This window comes from Hemicordylus capensis, chromosome 15 (assembly GCF_027244095.1).
Source record: "Hemicordylus capensis ecotype Gifberg chromosome 15, rHemCap1.1.pri, whole genome shotgun sequence".
NCBI lineage: Eukaryota > Metazoa > Chordata > Lepidosauria > Squamata > Cordylidae > Hemicordylus > Hemicordylus capensis.
Window position 1 is genome coordinate 8,712,278 of NC_069671.1, and position 15,984 is coordinate 8,728,261.

At 48.5% G+C, this 15,984-nt stretch overlaps 1 protein-coding gene, 1 long non-coding RNA gene and 1 other non-coding gene across 4 annotated transcripts; 1 reads left to right on the forward strand and 2 right to left on the reverse strand.

Moving 5' to 3' along the window:
- Positions 1-632: 632 nt before the first annotated feature.
- PUS1 (pseudouridine synthase 1) lies at positions 633-12,132 on the reverse strand. Of its 2 annotated transcripts, none has more exons than XM_053280254.1 (6): positions 12,003-12,132; positions 8,184-8,432; positions 5,975-6,112; positions 4,196-4,298; positions 2,026-2,723; positions 633-1,098 (listed from the first exon to the last, which is right to left on the reverse strand). In XM_053280254.1, exons 2-6 carry the CDS (start codon positions 8,421-8,423, stop codon positions 1,051-1,053), a joined length of 1,227 nt encoding a protein of 408 aa, XP_053136229.1. In that variant the 5' UTR covers positions 8,424-8,432; positions 12,003-12,132; the 3' UTR covers positions 633-1,050. The 2 variants fall into 2 exon arrangements, with proteins under 2 accessions (XP_053136229.1, XP_053136228.1); XM_053280253.1 differs by lacking the exon at positions 12,003-12,132 and adding an exon at positions 11,746-11,916.
- On the reverse strand, positions 5,607-5,677 carry TRNAA-GGC (transfer RNA alanine (anticodon GGC)). Its single transcript has one exon. It is a non-coding gene; the product is annotated as a tRNA-Ala (tRNA).
- Positions 8,422-10,491, forward strand: LOC128338176 (uncharacterized). Its single transcript, XR_008312543.1, has 2 exons — positions 8,422-9,955; positions 10,071-10,491. It is a non-coding gene; the product is annotated as an uncharacterized LOC128338176 (long non-coding RNA).
- Positions 12,133-15,984: the final 3,852 nt, after the last annotated feature.

Below are 15,984 nucleotides of genomic sequence, written 5' to 3' on the forward strand. Positions count from 1 at the left end.
TTAAAAGCAAAAATCTTTATAACTTAAAATGCACACATAAGAAAATCTCAACATGTATGCAGAGAGAAAACATCAGGTCTGTAAAATGACAATACCATATGTTTCATAAAACTGCACACAGTATTCCAAGGGAGATGCAACCAGCACAGAACAGAGTGTATTCTGTAATCGATTGGAGCAGGGGCTGATGGGAGTTGTAGTTCAGCAACCTCTGGAGGCCCCCAACTTGGGAAGGCTTTGGTCTAGACCAGGTCTGCTCAACTTTGGCCCTGCAGCTGTTTGGACTGCAGCTCCCATAATTCCTAGCCACAGTGGTAAATAGCCAGGGATTATGGGAGTTGTAGGCCAACATCTGCAGGACGGCCAAAGTTGAGCAGACCGGGTCCTGACAATCCCCTTGAGAACATCCTTTTAATGGTGTAAGGTGTAAAGGGGGGAGATGCATAAGAAGCAGATAGTACCTCCACGTAATGTGCAGCTTTTCCCAAATAATGTTTACTCTAGGAGCCCAGAGGAAGCAGACGGCATGGAAAGAGAGGTCTGCATTCACTGCAGAAACTGACTCAAATACAGCCAGAAAGCCTCAATACAGCAGAGAGAAATTCTGGCCTTAAAAAAAGAAGAAAAAGAAGTGGAATAAAAGGGGGAACATTTATATATATATATATCTTGTAACTTGTCCTTGCTTTACAGTCCAATAATTATTGTTTCCCTTTTGTATATTCAGGGTGGCAAAATGACATAATTCAGCAGATATATATTTTTAAAACCCTTGCTTCTGTCAAGCATAATTAATTTGCTATTAGCGCTAGGCAGCACAGTCCCCGTTCGCCTGCCCCCAACGGCAGAGTTAGGCGGTCCATTTTGAGTGCTCCTTGCACCCACAGACTCTTCTGTTTCCCCCACAGTTTGGCCTGGTTATCAGGGACCAGTTTCATCTGCTTTGGTGACAGACGTAGGTAATCGCTTGAGAAAGGTCCTGCGTTTCAGAGCAGTTGTTTGGGATCGCTGTGGGCCACGCCTCCCACCAACATGAGCCGTGCGCCAGACTCAGTCCGAATCGTCTCCGCATCCATCACTGCCTTCGGGATCGCTGTTCTGAATGGGAAAGAAACAAACGAGAGAGAGAGAGCAGTTTGCCTGTATCGTCGGAGGAGCAGTTTCTTTGGACTGGCTCTTTGATCATCAGCCAGCCCCCAAGTACTTCTACCCACCTCCGTACAACAAAGACAAGACTAGATGATACTGGATGCTCAGAATCCCCCCCACCCCCGCCTCAGATTACAGAACACTCTACCCGGAGATATCTCTTTCCTCCCAAAGCTTATGGATGTATGGCACCTAGGGGTGTGCACAAGTTTCACTTGAACCGATTCGAATCGATTCGAGCAAAATTTGTGTACATCCTACTGACATCATCTGCTTTTTCCTCAGTTCTTCAGAGAGCAGGCCTCGTTGTAATGAGATCGTTTCTCTTGCACTTTTAGAAGGAGGTGAAGTTTTGTAGGTTTTTAAGATTTGGATCTGTACTAGTTTTCATTGCTTTTAGATAACTGCACAGCTAATGCTCAACACTGCCTCGAAGCCAATGGTGAAAGGCGAGCTAGACAACGAATCAATACATTGCAAATGGAATTCTATTGGGCAACCTAAGCTAGAGGGAGCCCAAAGAAAATACCAACGTCCCTGCCCCAAGAAGCTTGCAATTTGTAGTTTGACAGTAGGGGAGCATTACAGCAGGAGGAGAGATGAAAGGATGAATAGGAATGAACCACTTGTGGAGTAACATGTAGCCTTCAGTGAGGGCCTCCCTTAATTGCGGCTGGGAGCGAAGGCACTTGTAGTTCAGCAACAGCTAAAGAGTCAATGTCGCCCACCACCTTAGAGCATGGGGACCCAAGATTCCAAGGGTTCGGCTCCACCTCAACCCGAACCGGACCCGGTTCGGTTCGAGGTCGAGCCTTTGGACCAAACCAGTTCAATTTGAAGCCGGTTCGCACACTTTTACAGTTTCATCTCCCTTACTTTTGAATCTCTGTTGTCCATATGTGTCCGACAGGCGGTGGAGTTGAAATCATGGTTGGAGAGCGTTTCCAGCCAGTTCGCCATTGACTTCTCCTCTTTCTCCGTGCTTATGATTGTGGGGTAGATATGCTGCTCTTTGAACTTGGCAATCTTCTCTGCCTCCTCCACCCACTCCAGAGCCTCGTGGAGCCCGTCGTTCCCGAAGCGTCTATTATACTTTTCAAAATGAACTTGCTCCAAAACCAGGCCCAGACCGGGCGCCTTGGGGACATCCACCTTCTCCTCCCCCCAGCTCCGCTCCATGATGGCCTCGGAGGCGTAGCCCTTCACGATGGCCACGACCAGCCCGATCATCTTCCGGATCTGGTGCATCATGAAGCTCTGGCCTTTCACCTTGAGCACGGCAAACTCCATGCCGTCCCGCACGAAGGGCTCTTCGCAGTACATCTCCATGATGTAGCGCTTGGCACTGGGGTCCCTGGGCCCCTTCTGGGAGGTGAAGTTGTGGAAGTTGTGCGTCCCTTTGTAGCAAGCCAAGAGGCGGTTGACCAGTTCCAGGGTCTCTCTGCTCAGGCGGTACGTCTCGCCCAGAGGATCGCGGTCTTTGTGCGCAAAGGCAAAGGTCGGTAGCATGTACGAATACGTCCGGGCGTCGCATTTGTTCTTGGAGTTGAACCCTCCGGTGACCCTTTTGAGCCCTAGGTAACAGAAATCCAGACATTCCCATCAATGGGGTTTCAGACCATTTCTCCCTCCTGCATGATATTAGAATCCAGGGCCATCTGTCCAAGCTAACTGCTGGGAGATTCACAACAGACAAGAAGAAGAACTTCTTTACACAACGTGCTGTTAAACGGCAGAATTTGTTGCTGCCAGATGAGGTGGGGGCCACCAATCAAGACAGTTTTGAAAGAGGATTAGGCCAAATCATGGAGGATAGAGCTATCAACACCTACGAGTCTTGGCAACTATATACTTCCATCAGGGTCAGAGGTGGTGTGCCCTTATCAGCAGGTGCTAGGGAGCATCAAGGAAGGGGGCAGTTGCTTTCTCCCCCTGCCTTTCCCCCTACTTTTATTCATTCATTTATTCCATTCATTCAATCGATTTCTATACTGCCCTTCCAAAAATGGCTCAGGGTGGTTTACACAGAGAAATAATAAATAAATAAGAGGGATCCCTGTCCCCAAAGGACTCACAGTTTAAAAAGAAATACAAGATAGACACCAGCAACAGTCACTGGAGGGATACTGTGCTGGGGCTAGATAGGGCCAGTTACTCTCCCCCTGCTCAATAAAGAGAATCACCACATTAAAAGGTGCCTCTTTGCCAAGTTAGCAGGGGTTTGGGGCCTCCCACGTGCACCTGCTTGGAGACAAGGTAGTACATGGGCCGGATCCAGCAGGATCCTTGGCTAGATCCAGCAGGGCTTTTCTTATCTCAGTCCTCAATTTCAGGTCAACCCTGAACATCAGATGATCAGCATCAGAATTTTTGGCTATGATCAATCTAGCTGCTATTAACATAAAGGACAGTAAATCCTTGGAATTTCCCCCCACCCCAGCCAAATATTAAAAAGAGGGAGTGTTATCCCTGGAGGACTGGTACCACAACCTCTGGCATATATAGCTGATCCCCTAAAGGGAATACCTTACAGTGCTCACACTTCCAGTCTCCCTTTCATATACAACCAGGGCAGACCTTGCTTAGCAAAGGGGACAAGTCAAGCTTTCTACCCCAAGACCAGCTGCCTTGTGCACCACCCAATAATGACTGGATTGCAGTCAAAAGAATGGGAAGATACCTAAAGGGGCATTGGGAGATTCCAGCAAACAGCAATCCCAGACTAGTGGGAAACATGGACTCAAACCGCGGAGAAGACTAATTAATTAGCCAAACTCGACGGATTAATTCCATGTGTTTATTTCAATACACCAGGCCTGCTCAACCTAGAACCCCCCAGCTGTTTCTGGCCTACAACTCCCATGATCCCCAGCCACAGTGGCCAATAGCCAGGGATTATGGGAGTTGTAGGCCAACATCTGCAGGAGGGCTGAAGTTGTAGGCCGAACATCTGCAGGAGCAGCCCTGCAATACACCATTTAAAAACTACCCAGAACTGTCAGAAAAGACAGAGACAGAATCTAGATGCCCGTTATTTCCCTCTTACCTAGAATTCTGATGTGAGAAGGCAAATGGTCGTTAATCTTCCGTAAAATATCTTCGATCAGCCAGACCTTAAGAGAGACAATCTGCCCGGCTGCAGAAACACCCTGTGTTGAACGGAAAGTTAAGAAGCAGGCATTAATGAGCAGAAAACCGCTCCGTCCTTTTCAGACTCATGAGACGGGGAAGAGCATCTGCTTTGCACAAGTAAGATCCCAGGTTCAATCCTTGGTAGCATCTCCAGGTAGGGCTGAGAAAAAGGCCTGCCTGAAGCCCCAGAGAGCCGCTGCCAGCCAGAGTCGACCAGGGGTGCATGATTTGGGCTCTCCTGCAGACGTCACTCCAGCCCCTTTGTCATCCCCGGCTGGGAACGCCAGAAATTGTCGCCCAGACACAGCTGGAGGGGCAAAGCTGTGCAGCCCAGCAGCAGCCAATATTGAGCTGGAAGGATCTGACCCAGTAGACAGCAGCTTCTTCCCGTGTTGCTTAACACTGAAGGTACTGTTACTGTGCCCAATTGGATGGGTTGACACATTTCTATCCCGCTCTTCCTCCAAAGAGCCCAGAACATTGTGGAATCAGGACTTGACAGAGAGAAGTGACTTGCCCAGAGTCACCCAGTGAGTTCCATGGCTGGTCGGGGCTGGTCGGGGATGTGAACTCAGGGCTCCCCAATCCTAGTCCGACACTCCAACTGCTATGGCACGCTAGCTGGCTTCTACCAAAATGCTACCCAACAGTTACCTTAACCTCCCTCGACCAGGCACGGGGAAACTTCGCCACGATTAGGCCACAAAACGAGGGGCGAGAGGATTTCCTCTCTTTCTTTGCTGGTTACCCCAAATCCCACACCTCCTGAATCCTGGCTTATGGGAGGGGATTTCTAAAACTCACTTTCGAATTGGAGCATATGCAGCTTGCCTGTTTGGTTAGGATTGGCTTGTTGCAAGGACTAAAGTGGCCGACTCAATCCCGGAGATCCAAATGTGCAAGAACATAGGGAGCTGCCTTATTCCAAGAAGGGATGTGCACGGATCGGATTTTGCGATTCGATATTGAATCGCAAAATCCCAACTCGAATCAATTTGGGTTTTCCACAGAGAGCAGGTCTACCCATTAAACCCAATTGGTAGAACTGCTCTCCCTGGAAATACAAAGCAATTTGAGTACTGTTTTTCTTGGGAGAGCTGGTCTACCCACTGGGTTTCATGGGTGGACCTTCTCTCTGAGAAAAACAATTGGGAGACCAGCTCTCCCTGGAAGAGAGATACAAATCAATCCATCCTCAAATCTCAGTGCACATCTCCAATCAGCACATCCCCTTCGTCCATCTAGCTCAGGATGGTCTACTCTGACCAGCAATAGCACTCCACGGTTGAGGGCAGGAGTCTTTCCCAGCCCTACCGAGAGCCTAGAGATGCTGCCAGGGATTGAACCTGGGACCTTCTGCATGCCGAGCAAACACTCTACCACTGAGTTACAGCCCAATCCACTGTTCCCTCAAACAGGGATTTCCAGATGTTGTTCACTACAACTCCCAGCATCCCCAGCCTCAATGACCTTTGGCTGGGGATTATGAGGGTTGTAGTCCACATCTGGAAATCCCTGTTAGCGGGAACACTGGCCCCATTACCACAGTTGAACATGCAAGGTACCAAGTTATCTCTTGATCGGCTTGTTCAGTGAGGTTCAGAAGCTTGCACATGTGATGGTGTGGGAACAGCCGCCACACTGGCTTATTTACATGCACACAGTACCAGAATACCACACCAAAACACATCACCTTGTCTGTCCTGGCGCACCTCTGAAATGACATTTTCTTCATGTCTTCCCCGTGATTTTCTGGGATGCATCCTGACCGGGTGAGGGCAGAGACCAGGTCGTCCTCAATTGTCTTGAACTGGGAATTCCCCACGTTGCGCTAGAAAAGAAAGATCGATGTATTTTGATCATCAGAGCACGGGCAAAGCCAGCATCCGTTCAAATCTCACCGCTATTATGAACTTGCTGGGTGATCCAAAAGGCGAGTCTCTAACCATCTGCAGTGCGGAATTCATTCCATAAATTCAGATTTCTAGATTGATTCATTTTGAAGCACGGATTCCCAACCAGGGTTCCTCCAGATGTTGATCAACTACAACTCCCATCATCCCCAGCCACAATACATTGTGGCTGGGGATAATGGGAGTTGTAATTCAGGATCATCTGATGGACCGCCGGTTGGGAACCCCAGCTTTAAAACACTGGATGGAAACCGATTTAAGTTGGTGAAGTGTTTACATCAGGCTTGGGGATTTCCCTTGGATAGAGCAGCCAGCCCAAAAATTCAGGAGCCAGGCAGTGAATTGTTTAATTTATATACCGCCGGACTCTAAAGACTCTAGGCAGTTCACAGAGAACAAACACGAGAACGACAAAACTAAAACAAAACAACAATTTGGAACATTCAAGGATTACTAAAAGCCAGGCTAAAAAAAAAAAAAAAGTTTCTAAAAGGCTCTTTTGAAGGCTGGTAAAGATGTTGAACCACGAACGTCTATAGGGAGCACATCACACAGCCCAGGAGTGACTACAGAGAAGACCTGGCCGCTCCCGAGTCACTACCAGATGAGTCGCCCACATATGGAGACGGATCTCTCTCAATGACCTTAATGTGTGCTGGGAAGGTGTTCTCCCAGGTAACCCAGTCCAAAGCTATTTGGGTCTTTAAAGGTAACCAGCTGGCTCGGCGCAGAACATCTGCACCCTAGATATCCCAGTCTCTGACCCCTCCCCTGGGCTCCTGCTCGGCAGCAGCTGCCCGCCTGAGCCCGTCTCCTCTCCCTCTCCTCCACCATCCTCCTACTCTTCCTTGGCTGAGCGTGGGTGAAGCGTTTAAGCCCCCAATGCCGTCACTCGCCGCCCCCAAGACGCCCGCTTCCACCACCGCCATCAAGGTGCCCCAGCTCTCTCTCGCCAGACATTTGCTTAGTGCTTCACGGGTGGGGCTTGCCACGTACGACCTTAGAGTAATATGTATATAGATAACCAGCAGTTTGCATTTTGCCCAGAAACCTATTGGCTGCCAGTGCAATTGTTTTAAAATAAGCATAATATGGTCTCGCTGAGAAACCATGGAGGCCAATCAAGCCGCTGCATATTGGATCAACTGAAGCTTCCGAACCACCTACAAAGGCAGCCCCACATAGAGCGGATTGCAGTTGTCAAGCCTAGAGTGCGCACCGCAGTTCTTGAGAAATGACGGGGCTAAGTCTTCTGCGTGATCCCCACCACACGTTAAGGTCATCTGAGGAGGTCCGTCTCCAGTTACCACCGGTATGTCTGGTGGCGACTCAGAGGTGGGCCTTCTCCGTATCCGCTCCAGGGCTGTGGAATGTGCTCCCAGCAGAAATCCATAATTTGAACTCTTTATTGACCTTCAGGAGAGCCCTTAAGACCTATCTGTATGGCCTGGCCTTCCAGGATTTTTAGATTGTTGTAGGGTTTGGGGGTTGTTTTTTTAATGTACTGGGTGGGGTGGGGGGTTAAATTGTTTTTTGTTTTATGGTATTTTAGGATATTTTGTTTTGCTTGTTGACTGATTGTGACTGTATTTGCTTTGTTTGTAAACCACCCTGGGCCAAACTGGGAGGGGCAGTATAAAAATGCAATGAATGAATGAATGAATGAATGAATGACATTGTGGAAGGGGAGGGTAAATTGTCCGCTTCATGAGCAAGGGACTTAGAACAGAAACAGGGCTGCTTGGAACAAAGAGAGATTTCGTTAAATAGCGCCACCTCAGAGTTCCTAGTCTGGGCATCTAGGCTCCGGGGCCCTCTGGCTTCTGAGATCCATCCAGCCCTAGCTTCAGGACTTGTATTAAAGATATTGAGAAATATCTGGTTTATAGACCACCTGACGCAAAGGAGAACCCAGGCACTCCAACGGGAACATTACATCGTAGAGCTGCACCACTTGGTGGCCACTTTTAAGTACATCAAGCCACTCACTTGCATGCCATGATAGCCCTTCCCGGAATATGCCATCAGCAGCACAATCTTCCTCTTCGGGAACTTTTTCGTCCCATCTTCCATATCCTCCTTGTTGACCTTGAACCGCTTGGCCTCGTGGCCATTCTCCTCCCGCTTCCCATCTTGGTCTTCCTCCAGTTTCTCCTCCACCTCTCTGCTGTTGCTGCTCTTCAGCCTCTTGGCCTGGCTGCTAGCTACAGTTCGGAGGTCCTCAGCCATAGCAAAACACTGGCAAGAATGAGATGGAAAGGTACGATTCGACCGATACAAAAGCAGCAATACCGATACGGTACAATGAATATTTATAGACCGCTTTCCAACAAAAGTTCCCAAATCGTTTTACATACATATCAACAAACAAACAAACAAACAGAATGGCTCCCTGTCCCCAAAGGGCTTGCAATCTAAACAAGAAACCTAAGATAGACACCAGCAACAGCCAGTGGAGGGATGCTGTGATGGGGATGGATAGGGTCAGTTGCTCTCCTCCTGCTCAATGAAAGAGAATCGCCACTTTGAAAAGGTGCCTCTTTGTTCAGTTAGCAGCAAGACCAAGATCAGTCAATTTCATGACAATCTGTCAATTGCCAGTTAACAGAGACGCAAGCCCTATTCACAGGTTACTTTCTACACTCGTTCAAGTGCACAGTACACCTGGGTACAGATCTGTACCCAGATTCAGTGATTCACACGTGATGCTGAACACAGGTATAGCAGTATACTTCCTAATTTGTATCATGCCTGTGAGCGCCTGTGCTCAGATTCACTTTTTAAATGAACGCAGGAATGGTCATTCACACAAAACATGTACGATTATACAAGATAAAGTCTAAGTAGGGATAGAGTGTCCAGATTACAAGTTGTCACCGTTCCACTCTATTCTGTCCTGGTTACACCTCACTTGGAATTCTGTGTCCAGTTTTAAGGAACATATGGTATTGTCGTTTTATAGATTTTTTAAAATTTTCTATATACATATTTGTTCAGAGATTTTATTACATGTTTATTTTAAGGTTTATAAGTTTTGCTTTAAAAAATAGGATATCTAAACATGTTGGAATAAATCATTTCTTCAGCAGCTCTTGCATTGCTGTTGTGAAATTGCTTGGTATCCACTTCTAAGCTGGTTATTTTTGAATTGATAATTTTACAGGGTATAACCCACTCCCCCTTTTAAAAAAAAATTGTACTGAAGGCTGCTTACACATTCAAAAGAAGTCAGGCTGAAGAAAAATAAAACTTAGACTAAGTGTTGTCCTTTGGGGAGATGCTTGGGAAACACTTAAATTGCTGCCACTCAACTATTTCATATCAGACGATATCAAACTGATCACAAAGCAATTGCTTGACCCCTCTGCCAGTGGGCATCACAATCCCATCCTTGTGGGCCTCCCCCCTTTTGACCATATATGGTTCCTTTCAAAGCCCCTCTCAACATGGCCGGCCGCTTTCTGCTGTCACAAGGAGAGCAACCACAGCCCCCTCCCACTGCTGCCCGCATCATAAGACTCCACTGTCCTCTGAGCCCCCATAAAAGCAGCCCACCTTTGCTGTGCAGCTAAGTCTCCTGGGGGGGGGGGAAGAGGGGAAACGGTGAATGTTCCCCCTCTGCCCCCGTGGGATGTGGGAGGGCGGCCGAAGTCCGGGGCTTTTTCCACAATCTCAGTCCCTGTAGGGGATCCAGATTTCTGGTAGAGGATGCCGAGCTGTCTCCCCTACACCCCTGCAGGCTCCTTCGGGAGCTCCTACTGGTAAGTTGGACCCTCACCCACGCACCCACCCCATCCCCTTGGCATCTCACCATTTCCCCACTTGCCTCCTACCCGTTTAACACAGGGCATCTCTTTCTCTCTCTCTCTCTTTCAGGCCACGACCGTCTACCGTGCCCCTCTCAGGCAAAAGGGCTGAAGCGGGGTCTCCCCCTCCCTGTAAGAAGCAGCTCCCCAAGCAGCTCGGAGACCCAGCTCCCAAAGGCATGCTCCTTTGGGTTGAGCCAGAGTAGCTCAAGCTGTGTCTGGATGGGGTCATCCATTGGTGGTCCTGCTCCAACACAGATTGACCAAGGCCCACTGTTTAACCCGGCCCTGCAGGCCTGGCTGGTTGCCGCTTTTGGGAGCCGAGAAGGAATTTTCCCCTGGGAGGTCTCTGGATCCCCAGGTTTTTTGCCTTCTCTGCACGGCCTTCCTCTTCAGCTCTGCAAGCGCCTCGGCTTGCCGCTGAAGACGAGTCAACCAGTGGGTCTTTCCCCCTCCCTCCCACCCCCAAATAAAATAGAAATTAAGCTGAAGACATTGTCGCCTTGTCTTTCTTGGGTCGTCTCTTTCTTGTTGGGGCTTGTTGGAGTCAATGGGGAAAATTACTCATGTCAGGCAATGGATCTGGGGATCGATCAGGTTGGGCTTAAGATCCAGATGTAGAATGCTTGATTGGGACCAGGGAGATCCGAGTTTAAAATCCTCACTCAGTGATCTACTTCTCAGCTTTCTCACAGGGTTGTTGTGCAAATAGGAGAGGAAGGTGGAAACCACCACCATAGGGTAAGAGTGTAATCAGTGAAAAACCTCAACACTATGTGCCTAATCTGCCACAGAAGTGCTGGGTCTTTGCCTTTCTTCTGATCAACACTAATGAAAGGCACTTTCTCTTACTGTTGACAGGGTTGTCTTCAGAGAACATTGGCCCTACCACTGAAAGGTGCCACAGTTTGAAATCCTGCCCCAGTCATAGATACGGAGGACCTTGGGGGCTGCCACCCTGTTTTACCTCCAAAAGGGTCTGACAAAGGGGCATTACCCACTGAAATGGGAGGCAGAACCTCTTTTGTTTTGACCCCCCCTAGGGTTCACTCTAATGAAGCCCAATCCCTGGCAGTATCTCCAGGTATGACCAAGACTGTTTGATACCCTGGGGAGAGAGGTTGCCAGTCATTACTAATCTAGATGGGCCAAAGTTTGGGAAACTTCCCATAGACTCTGTATTCATAACACACGGGGGAAATCCTGTAGCTCTTTGGAAGGGCATCTTCTTTGCAAGCAGAAGGTCCCGGGTTCAGTCACAGCCATTTCCAGGTAATAACCTTTGTTACCCACCCCATAGCAAATTGTTTTCTGGGCCGCTCACAACACAGCATGCAAACAGCCAACATGAAATCACAACACACCCCAACAAAAACCAACAGGTTGGGCTGGAAAAAACGGTTGCCTGAAATCTTGGGGAGCTTCAACCCCCACCCCCCACCCCCGCCGTCAGGGCAGACCATACTGAGTTGTTCTAGGGACCAATATTCTCTTTATTCCAACCACTTCTTGAGGCAGGGCCGCAGCTCGCTGGTAGAGCCGCCCCTGCCGTACAGGCAAGACGGGCCCCAGGTAGGGCTGGGGGAGGCTCCTGCCGGAAGCCTTGGAGAGCCGCTGCCAGCCAGTGCAGACAACCCTGAGCTGGGCGGACCAAGGGCCCGACTCAGTATGTGGCAGCCACCTCCCTGATTTACAGAGAGCGGGAAGTTCACCAGGGCAATCCAGCTGCAAGCCGCGATACCTACGCCTTGGATCTGGCTCGGTCGCCAAGCGGCTGCTGATCTCACAAAGGAACTCGCAGCCGCTCTCCCCGTCATCCGCCTCCAGCCCAGCCAGGACAAAAGCATTGCTGCCCGGAGCCGTCCCCTCCCTTGAAGGCCAGCCAGCCAGCAATGGCCAAGAAGCCCCCTCCCCAATTAGGCTCAATTCCCTCCTCCAGCACAAGCCCCCCCCCCCCCCCTTTGCACAAGCCTGCAGCAGCGCTGCTGCTTCACCCACTTACTAAGCCGCTGCAGCAGCCGCCTGGCCGGGACCACGTGGGAGCCACGGGGACAGGAGGGCGGGCGGGGAGCTCCCCTTACGGCAGCCGCGGAGGGACATTCTTAATTTCTTAGCGGGGCCTCGCCGCTCTCAGAGCTGCGTTGCCTAGCTCGGGCGGCCCTTCCGGACTACCACTCCCACAATGCCTGGCTGCTAGGCCCTAGTTGCGGAGGGCGACGGGAGCTGTAGTCCACGCTTGGGCTCTCCTTTGCGGATGGGGCAAAGAGGCAAGGAGGTGATTTTGGACCACATCTGTCTCCCATAACCCCAGAATTTTGATGAAAGGTGGTATACTAATATGATAATGAATCAATAAATAATTCCCAGCCACAGTGGCCAAAGATTGATTGATTAAGTACTGTCAAGTCGGTTTTGTTGACTCTTAGCGACCACATAGATAGATTCTCTCCAGGATTATCTGTCTTCAGCTTGGTCTCTCAGTGGTGCATTCATTGCTGTCGTAATCGAGTCCATCCACCTTGCTGCTGGTCATCCTCTTCTTCTCTTTCCTTCAACCTTTCCCAGCATGATGGACTTCTCAAGGGTGCTGGGTCTCCACATCATGTGTCCAAAGTAGGATAGTTTGAGTCTGGTCATTTGTGCCTGGAGTCAAAATTCTGGATTGATTTGTTCTACGATCCATTTATTGGTTTTCCTGGCTGTCCATGGTCTCCTCAAAAGTCTTCACCAGCACCAGAGTTCAAAAGCGTCAATGCTTTTTATTATTTACATAATAAGCTTTTCTATCTTGCTTCTTCAAAGTCCAGCTTTCACATCCATAGAGAGTCATGGGAAAAACCACTGGCGGAGCAGTTCTAATCTTTGTAGGTATAGACACGTCACGGCATCTAAATATCCTTTCCAAGGCCTTCATGGCAACCCTTCCAAGTGCTAGTCTGCGGCGTATTTCCTGACTGCTGAATCCTTGACTGTTGATAGTCGATCCTAAAAGGCAGAAGCTATCCACCACTTCAGTGTCTTCATGATCAGTTCTGAGCCTGGTTGCTGTATCTGTTGTCATTAGTTTAGTCTTCTTTATATTTAGTCGTAGTCCCATTTTTTTCACTGTGCTCCTTGACTTTCATTACTAGAGCTTGCCGATCATCATTATCATCATTATTATTACATTTATATCCTTCTCTTCCTCCAAGGAGCCCAGAGCGGTGTACTACATGCTTACCTTTCTCCTCACAACAACCCTGTGAAGTAGGCTAGGCTGAGAGAGAAGTGACAGGCCCAGAGTCATCCAGCAAGTCTCATGGCTGAATGGGGATTTGAACTCGGGTCTCCTAGTCCAGCACTCTAACCACTACACCACACTGGCTCATCATCCGCATTCTCAGCTATCAGAATGGTGTCATCAGCAGAGTGTAGGTTATTAATGCTTCTTTCTCCAACTTTAAAATCACGCTCATCTTCTTTTTGTCTGCAACTCCCATAATCCCCAGCCACAATGGCCAATAGACAGGGATTATGGGAATTGCAGGCCAACATCTGCAGGAGGGCCGAAGTTGAGCGTGTGTGTGCGTACACGTGTGTGCGTGTCTGTCTTTGTTTAATGTATATTTCTGTGCCACCCCAAAGAACTCACATCCTGGGGCGGTTTGCAATAAAACCACACAGATGCCAAGAAGATTAAAACCATTTAGAAACAATAGTAGGTTCTGTAAGTAAATTAAAAGCTAGATGAACAAACTTGCCAGGGGAGAGAGAGAGCTGGCCTTGTGGGAGGAAGCATGAACCATCCCCTTCGCTAAGCAGGGTCAGCACTGGTTTGCATTTGGATGGGAGACAACATATGCAAGCCCTGGAAGATATGGGGCCACTCTGGGAAGAGCGGGCAGGAGGTTCCATGTTCCCACCTTGGCAGCATCTCCAAAATAGGGGTGAGAGAGACTCCTGCCTGAATCCTTGGAGAAGCTGCTGCCAGTCTGGGTAGACAATATTGAGCTAATATTGAGCTAATGGTCTATCTCAGAATAAGGTGGCTTCCTATGACGCTAAATCAAAGTACAAAAATAAAGCCCAAACCTGTTTTGCTCACAATAAATACTTCTTCAAACAACGCAGCCTGCAACCTTGGAGAGGCTGCTGCCAGTCTGTTCAGGCAATACCGAGCTAGATGGTCCAAGGGTCTGACTCGGTAGAAGGCACGTTTCCTATGTTCCACACAGCCTTTTTCACCATATCAAGCCATTGAAACCTCCAGGCTTGCTCTCAATCGTCATCTGGAGATTGAGGCTGATTTCTGGAGTTTCCAGGCCAGCCCTGGAGGGCTGGTTACTCTAGCACTCGGCACCTCTATGGTCCTTTCCTCTTGCAGGGATCAGGCAGCTAGGTGGACCAGCTGGCCTTAAAGAGCAGGTGATGGTCCTTAGGAGTGTAGGAAGCCGTTTGACCAAGTCAGAGATCCTGTACTGTGCTTGCTTTAAGAGGTAAATTTGCATTTAGTACCTCAGGAGGGGGCTGGACAGAGCCCATAACTTGTAGGGCTTGTTAAAAATTTAGGACTCATTTAGAAGTGGGCAAGGATGCATTGTCTGGAAATGGGTGCATTTCCCAATGAAAAATTAGCACAGTCAAAAGCAGCGTTAAAAGGCCTCATGCACCCCGAGACCCTGAATTCATGTGCTCCTCCATGGAGAGATTTTTATGAGGTCAATTTCACTGTCGAGTGCCTTTGATGGTTGCTTTCACAGCGGAGGCTAAATAAATATCTCAAGCATCTCCCTTTAATTTCAGCAGCTCCATTAAATTTCTATGAAGCTTCATGTTGGCCTCGTAAAGACTGGGATGTTCTTCTGTCCTGATGACAATTTTGCTTTGGTTATTATGCAGCAGGATACAAATCCGCGTAAATTCAAGCTGTTGTGTTAACTCCTTTCCCGCATTCTAGAGATGAATCTGCAATAGTGTCAGTCTTATTATCTGTCTCTGTCTCTCTCTCTCTAATACAATCATTGTGAGAGAAGCATTTTTGTTTAGAAAAAAAGGCTAAGGGGAGATATAACAGAGGTTTATAAAATCATGCATGGTGTGCATGATTTGTGAGAGATGTGTGCATGATTTGTGAGAGATTTGAGAGAGATGTGTGGAGAGATGCACATGAGGGAGATTTTTTCTCCCTCTCTTACAACACTAGATCCAGGGGTCATCCCATGAAACAGATTGCCAGGAAATTTAGGACTTTTTCATACAGTGCATAATTAACCTATGGAACTCTCTCCCACTGGATGTGGTGCTGGTTACCAGCTTGGATGTTTTTAAAGGGGGCTTAGATGAGTTCATGGAGGACAAGTCTATCAATGGCTACTAGTCTGATGGCTATAGGCTACCTCCCAGGCTCAGAGGCAGGATGCCTCTGAATACCAGTTGCAGGGAGCAACATCCGGAGAGCAGTCATGCCTTCCTTTCCTGCTGGTGAGCTTCCCAGAAGCTTCCAGTAGGCCACTGTGGGAAACAAGTTGCTGGATGAAATCGGCCTTAGGCCTGATCCAGGTGGGGATGTCAGACCCTGAAGTTTGCCATAGTCTGCAATAACTTATTCCACAATATACTTATTAGTACATATCTTTAAGTCAGCTATTACAGGACTCATGATGCATGTGATGTGAATTCGGTTCGTCCCTGGGTCCGCCTCTTAGTCAATCAAACAGACTCAGTGGGAATCATTTAGAGGCTTTTATTGCTACTGCAGTTTAGCAATAGGTGATCACTGGGCTTACGCGCTCAAACTGATTACAGTTTGGTTACAGGTGCATCTTACATTTATACAAACAATCTGAATAATGCTGACACCCTAGACACAGTATACGTGGCAATAAAATGGTGGGCTAAGTATCTAGTACGCATGCGAATGATTCATTGTTCATCTGGTGATTACTCCTTATTTGGTTAAATCCTGTTTTCTTAACTGTCAGCAAAGAACAGTGAGAACCTTGTGA

Coding starts and splice junctions, on each gene's coding strand:
- PUS1 (XM_053280253.1), bottom strand. CDS start 11,847: ATGCTTTTGTCCTGGCTGGGCTGGAGGCGGATGACGGGGAGAGCGGCT. Junction 4,299..5,974: donor GGTGCGCCAGGACAGACAAG/GTGATGTGTTTT, acceptor CGTTCAACACAG/GGTGTTTCTGCAGCCGGGCA. Junction 2,724..4,195: donor TTCTCACATCAGAATTCTAG/GTAAGAGGGAAA, acceptor TCTGTTACCTAG/GGCTCAAAAGGGTCACCGGA.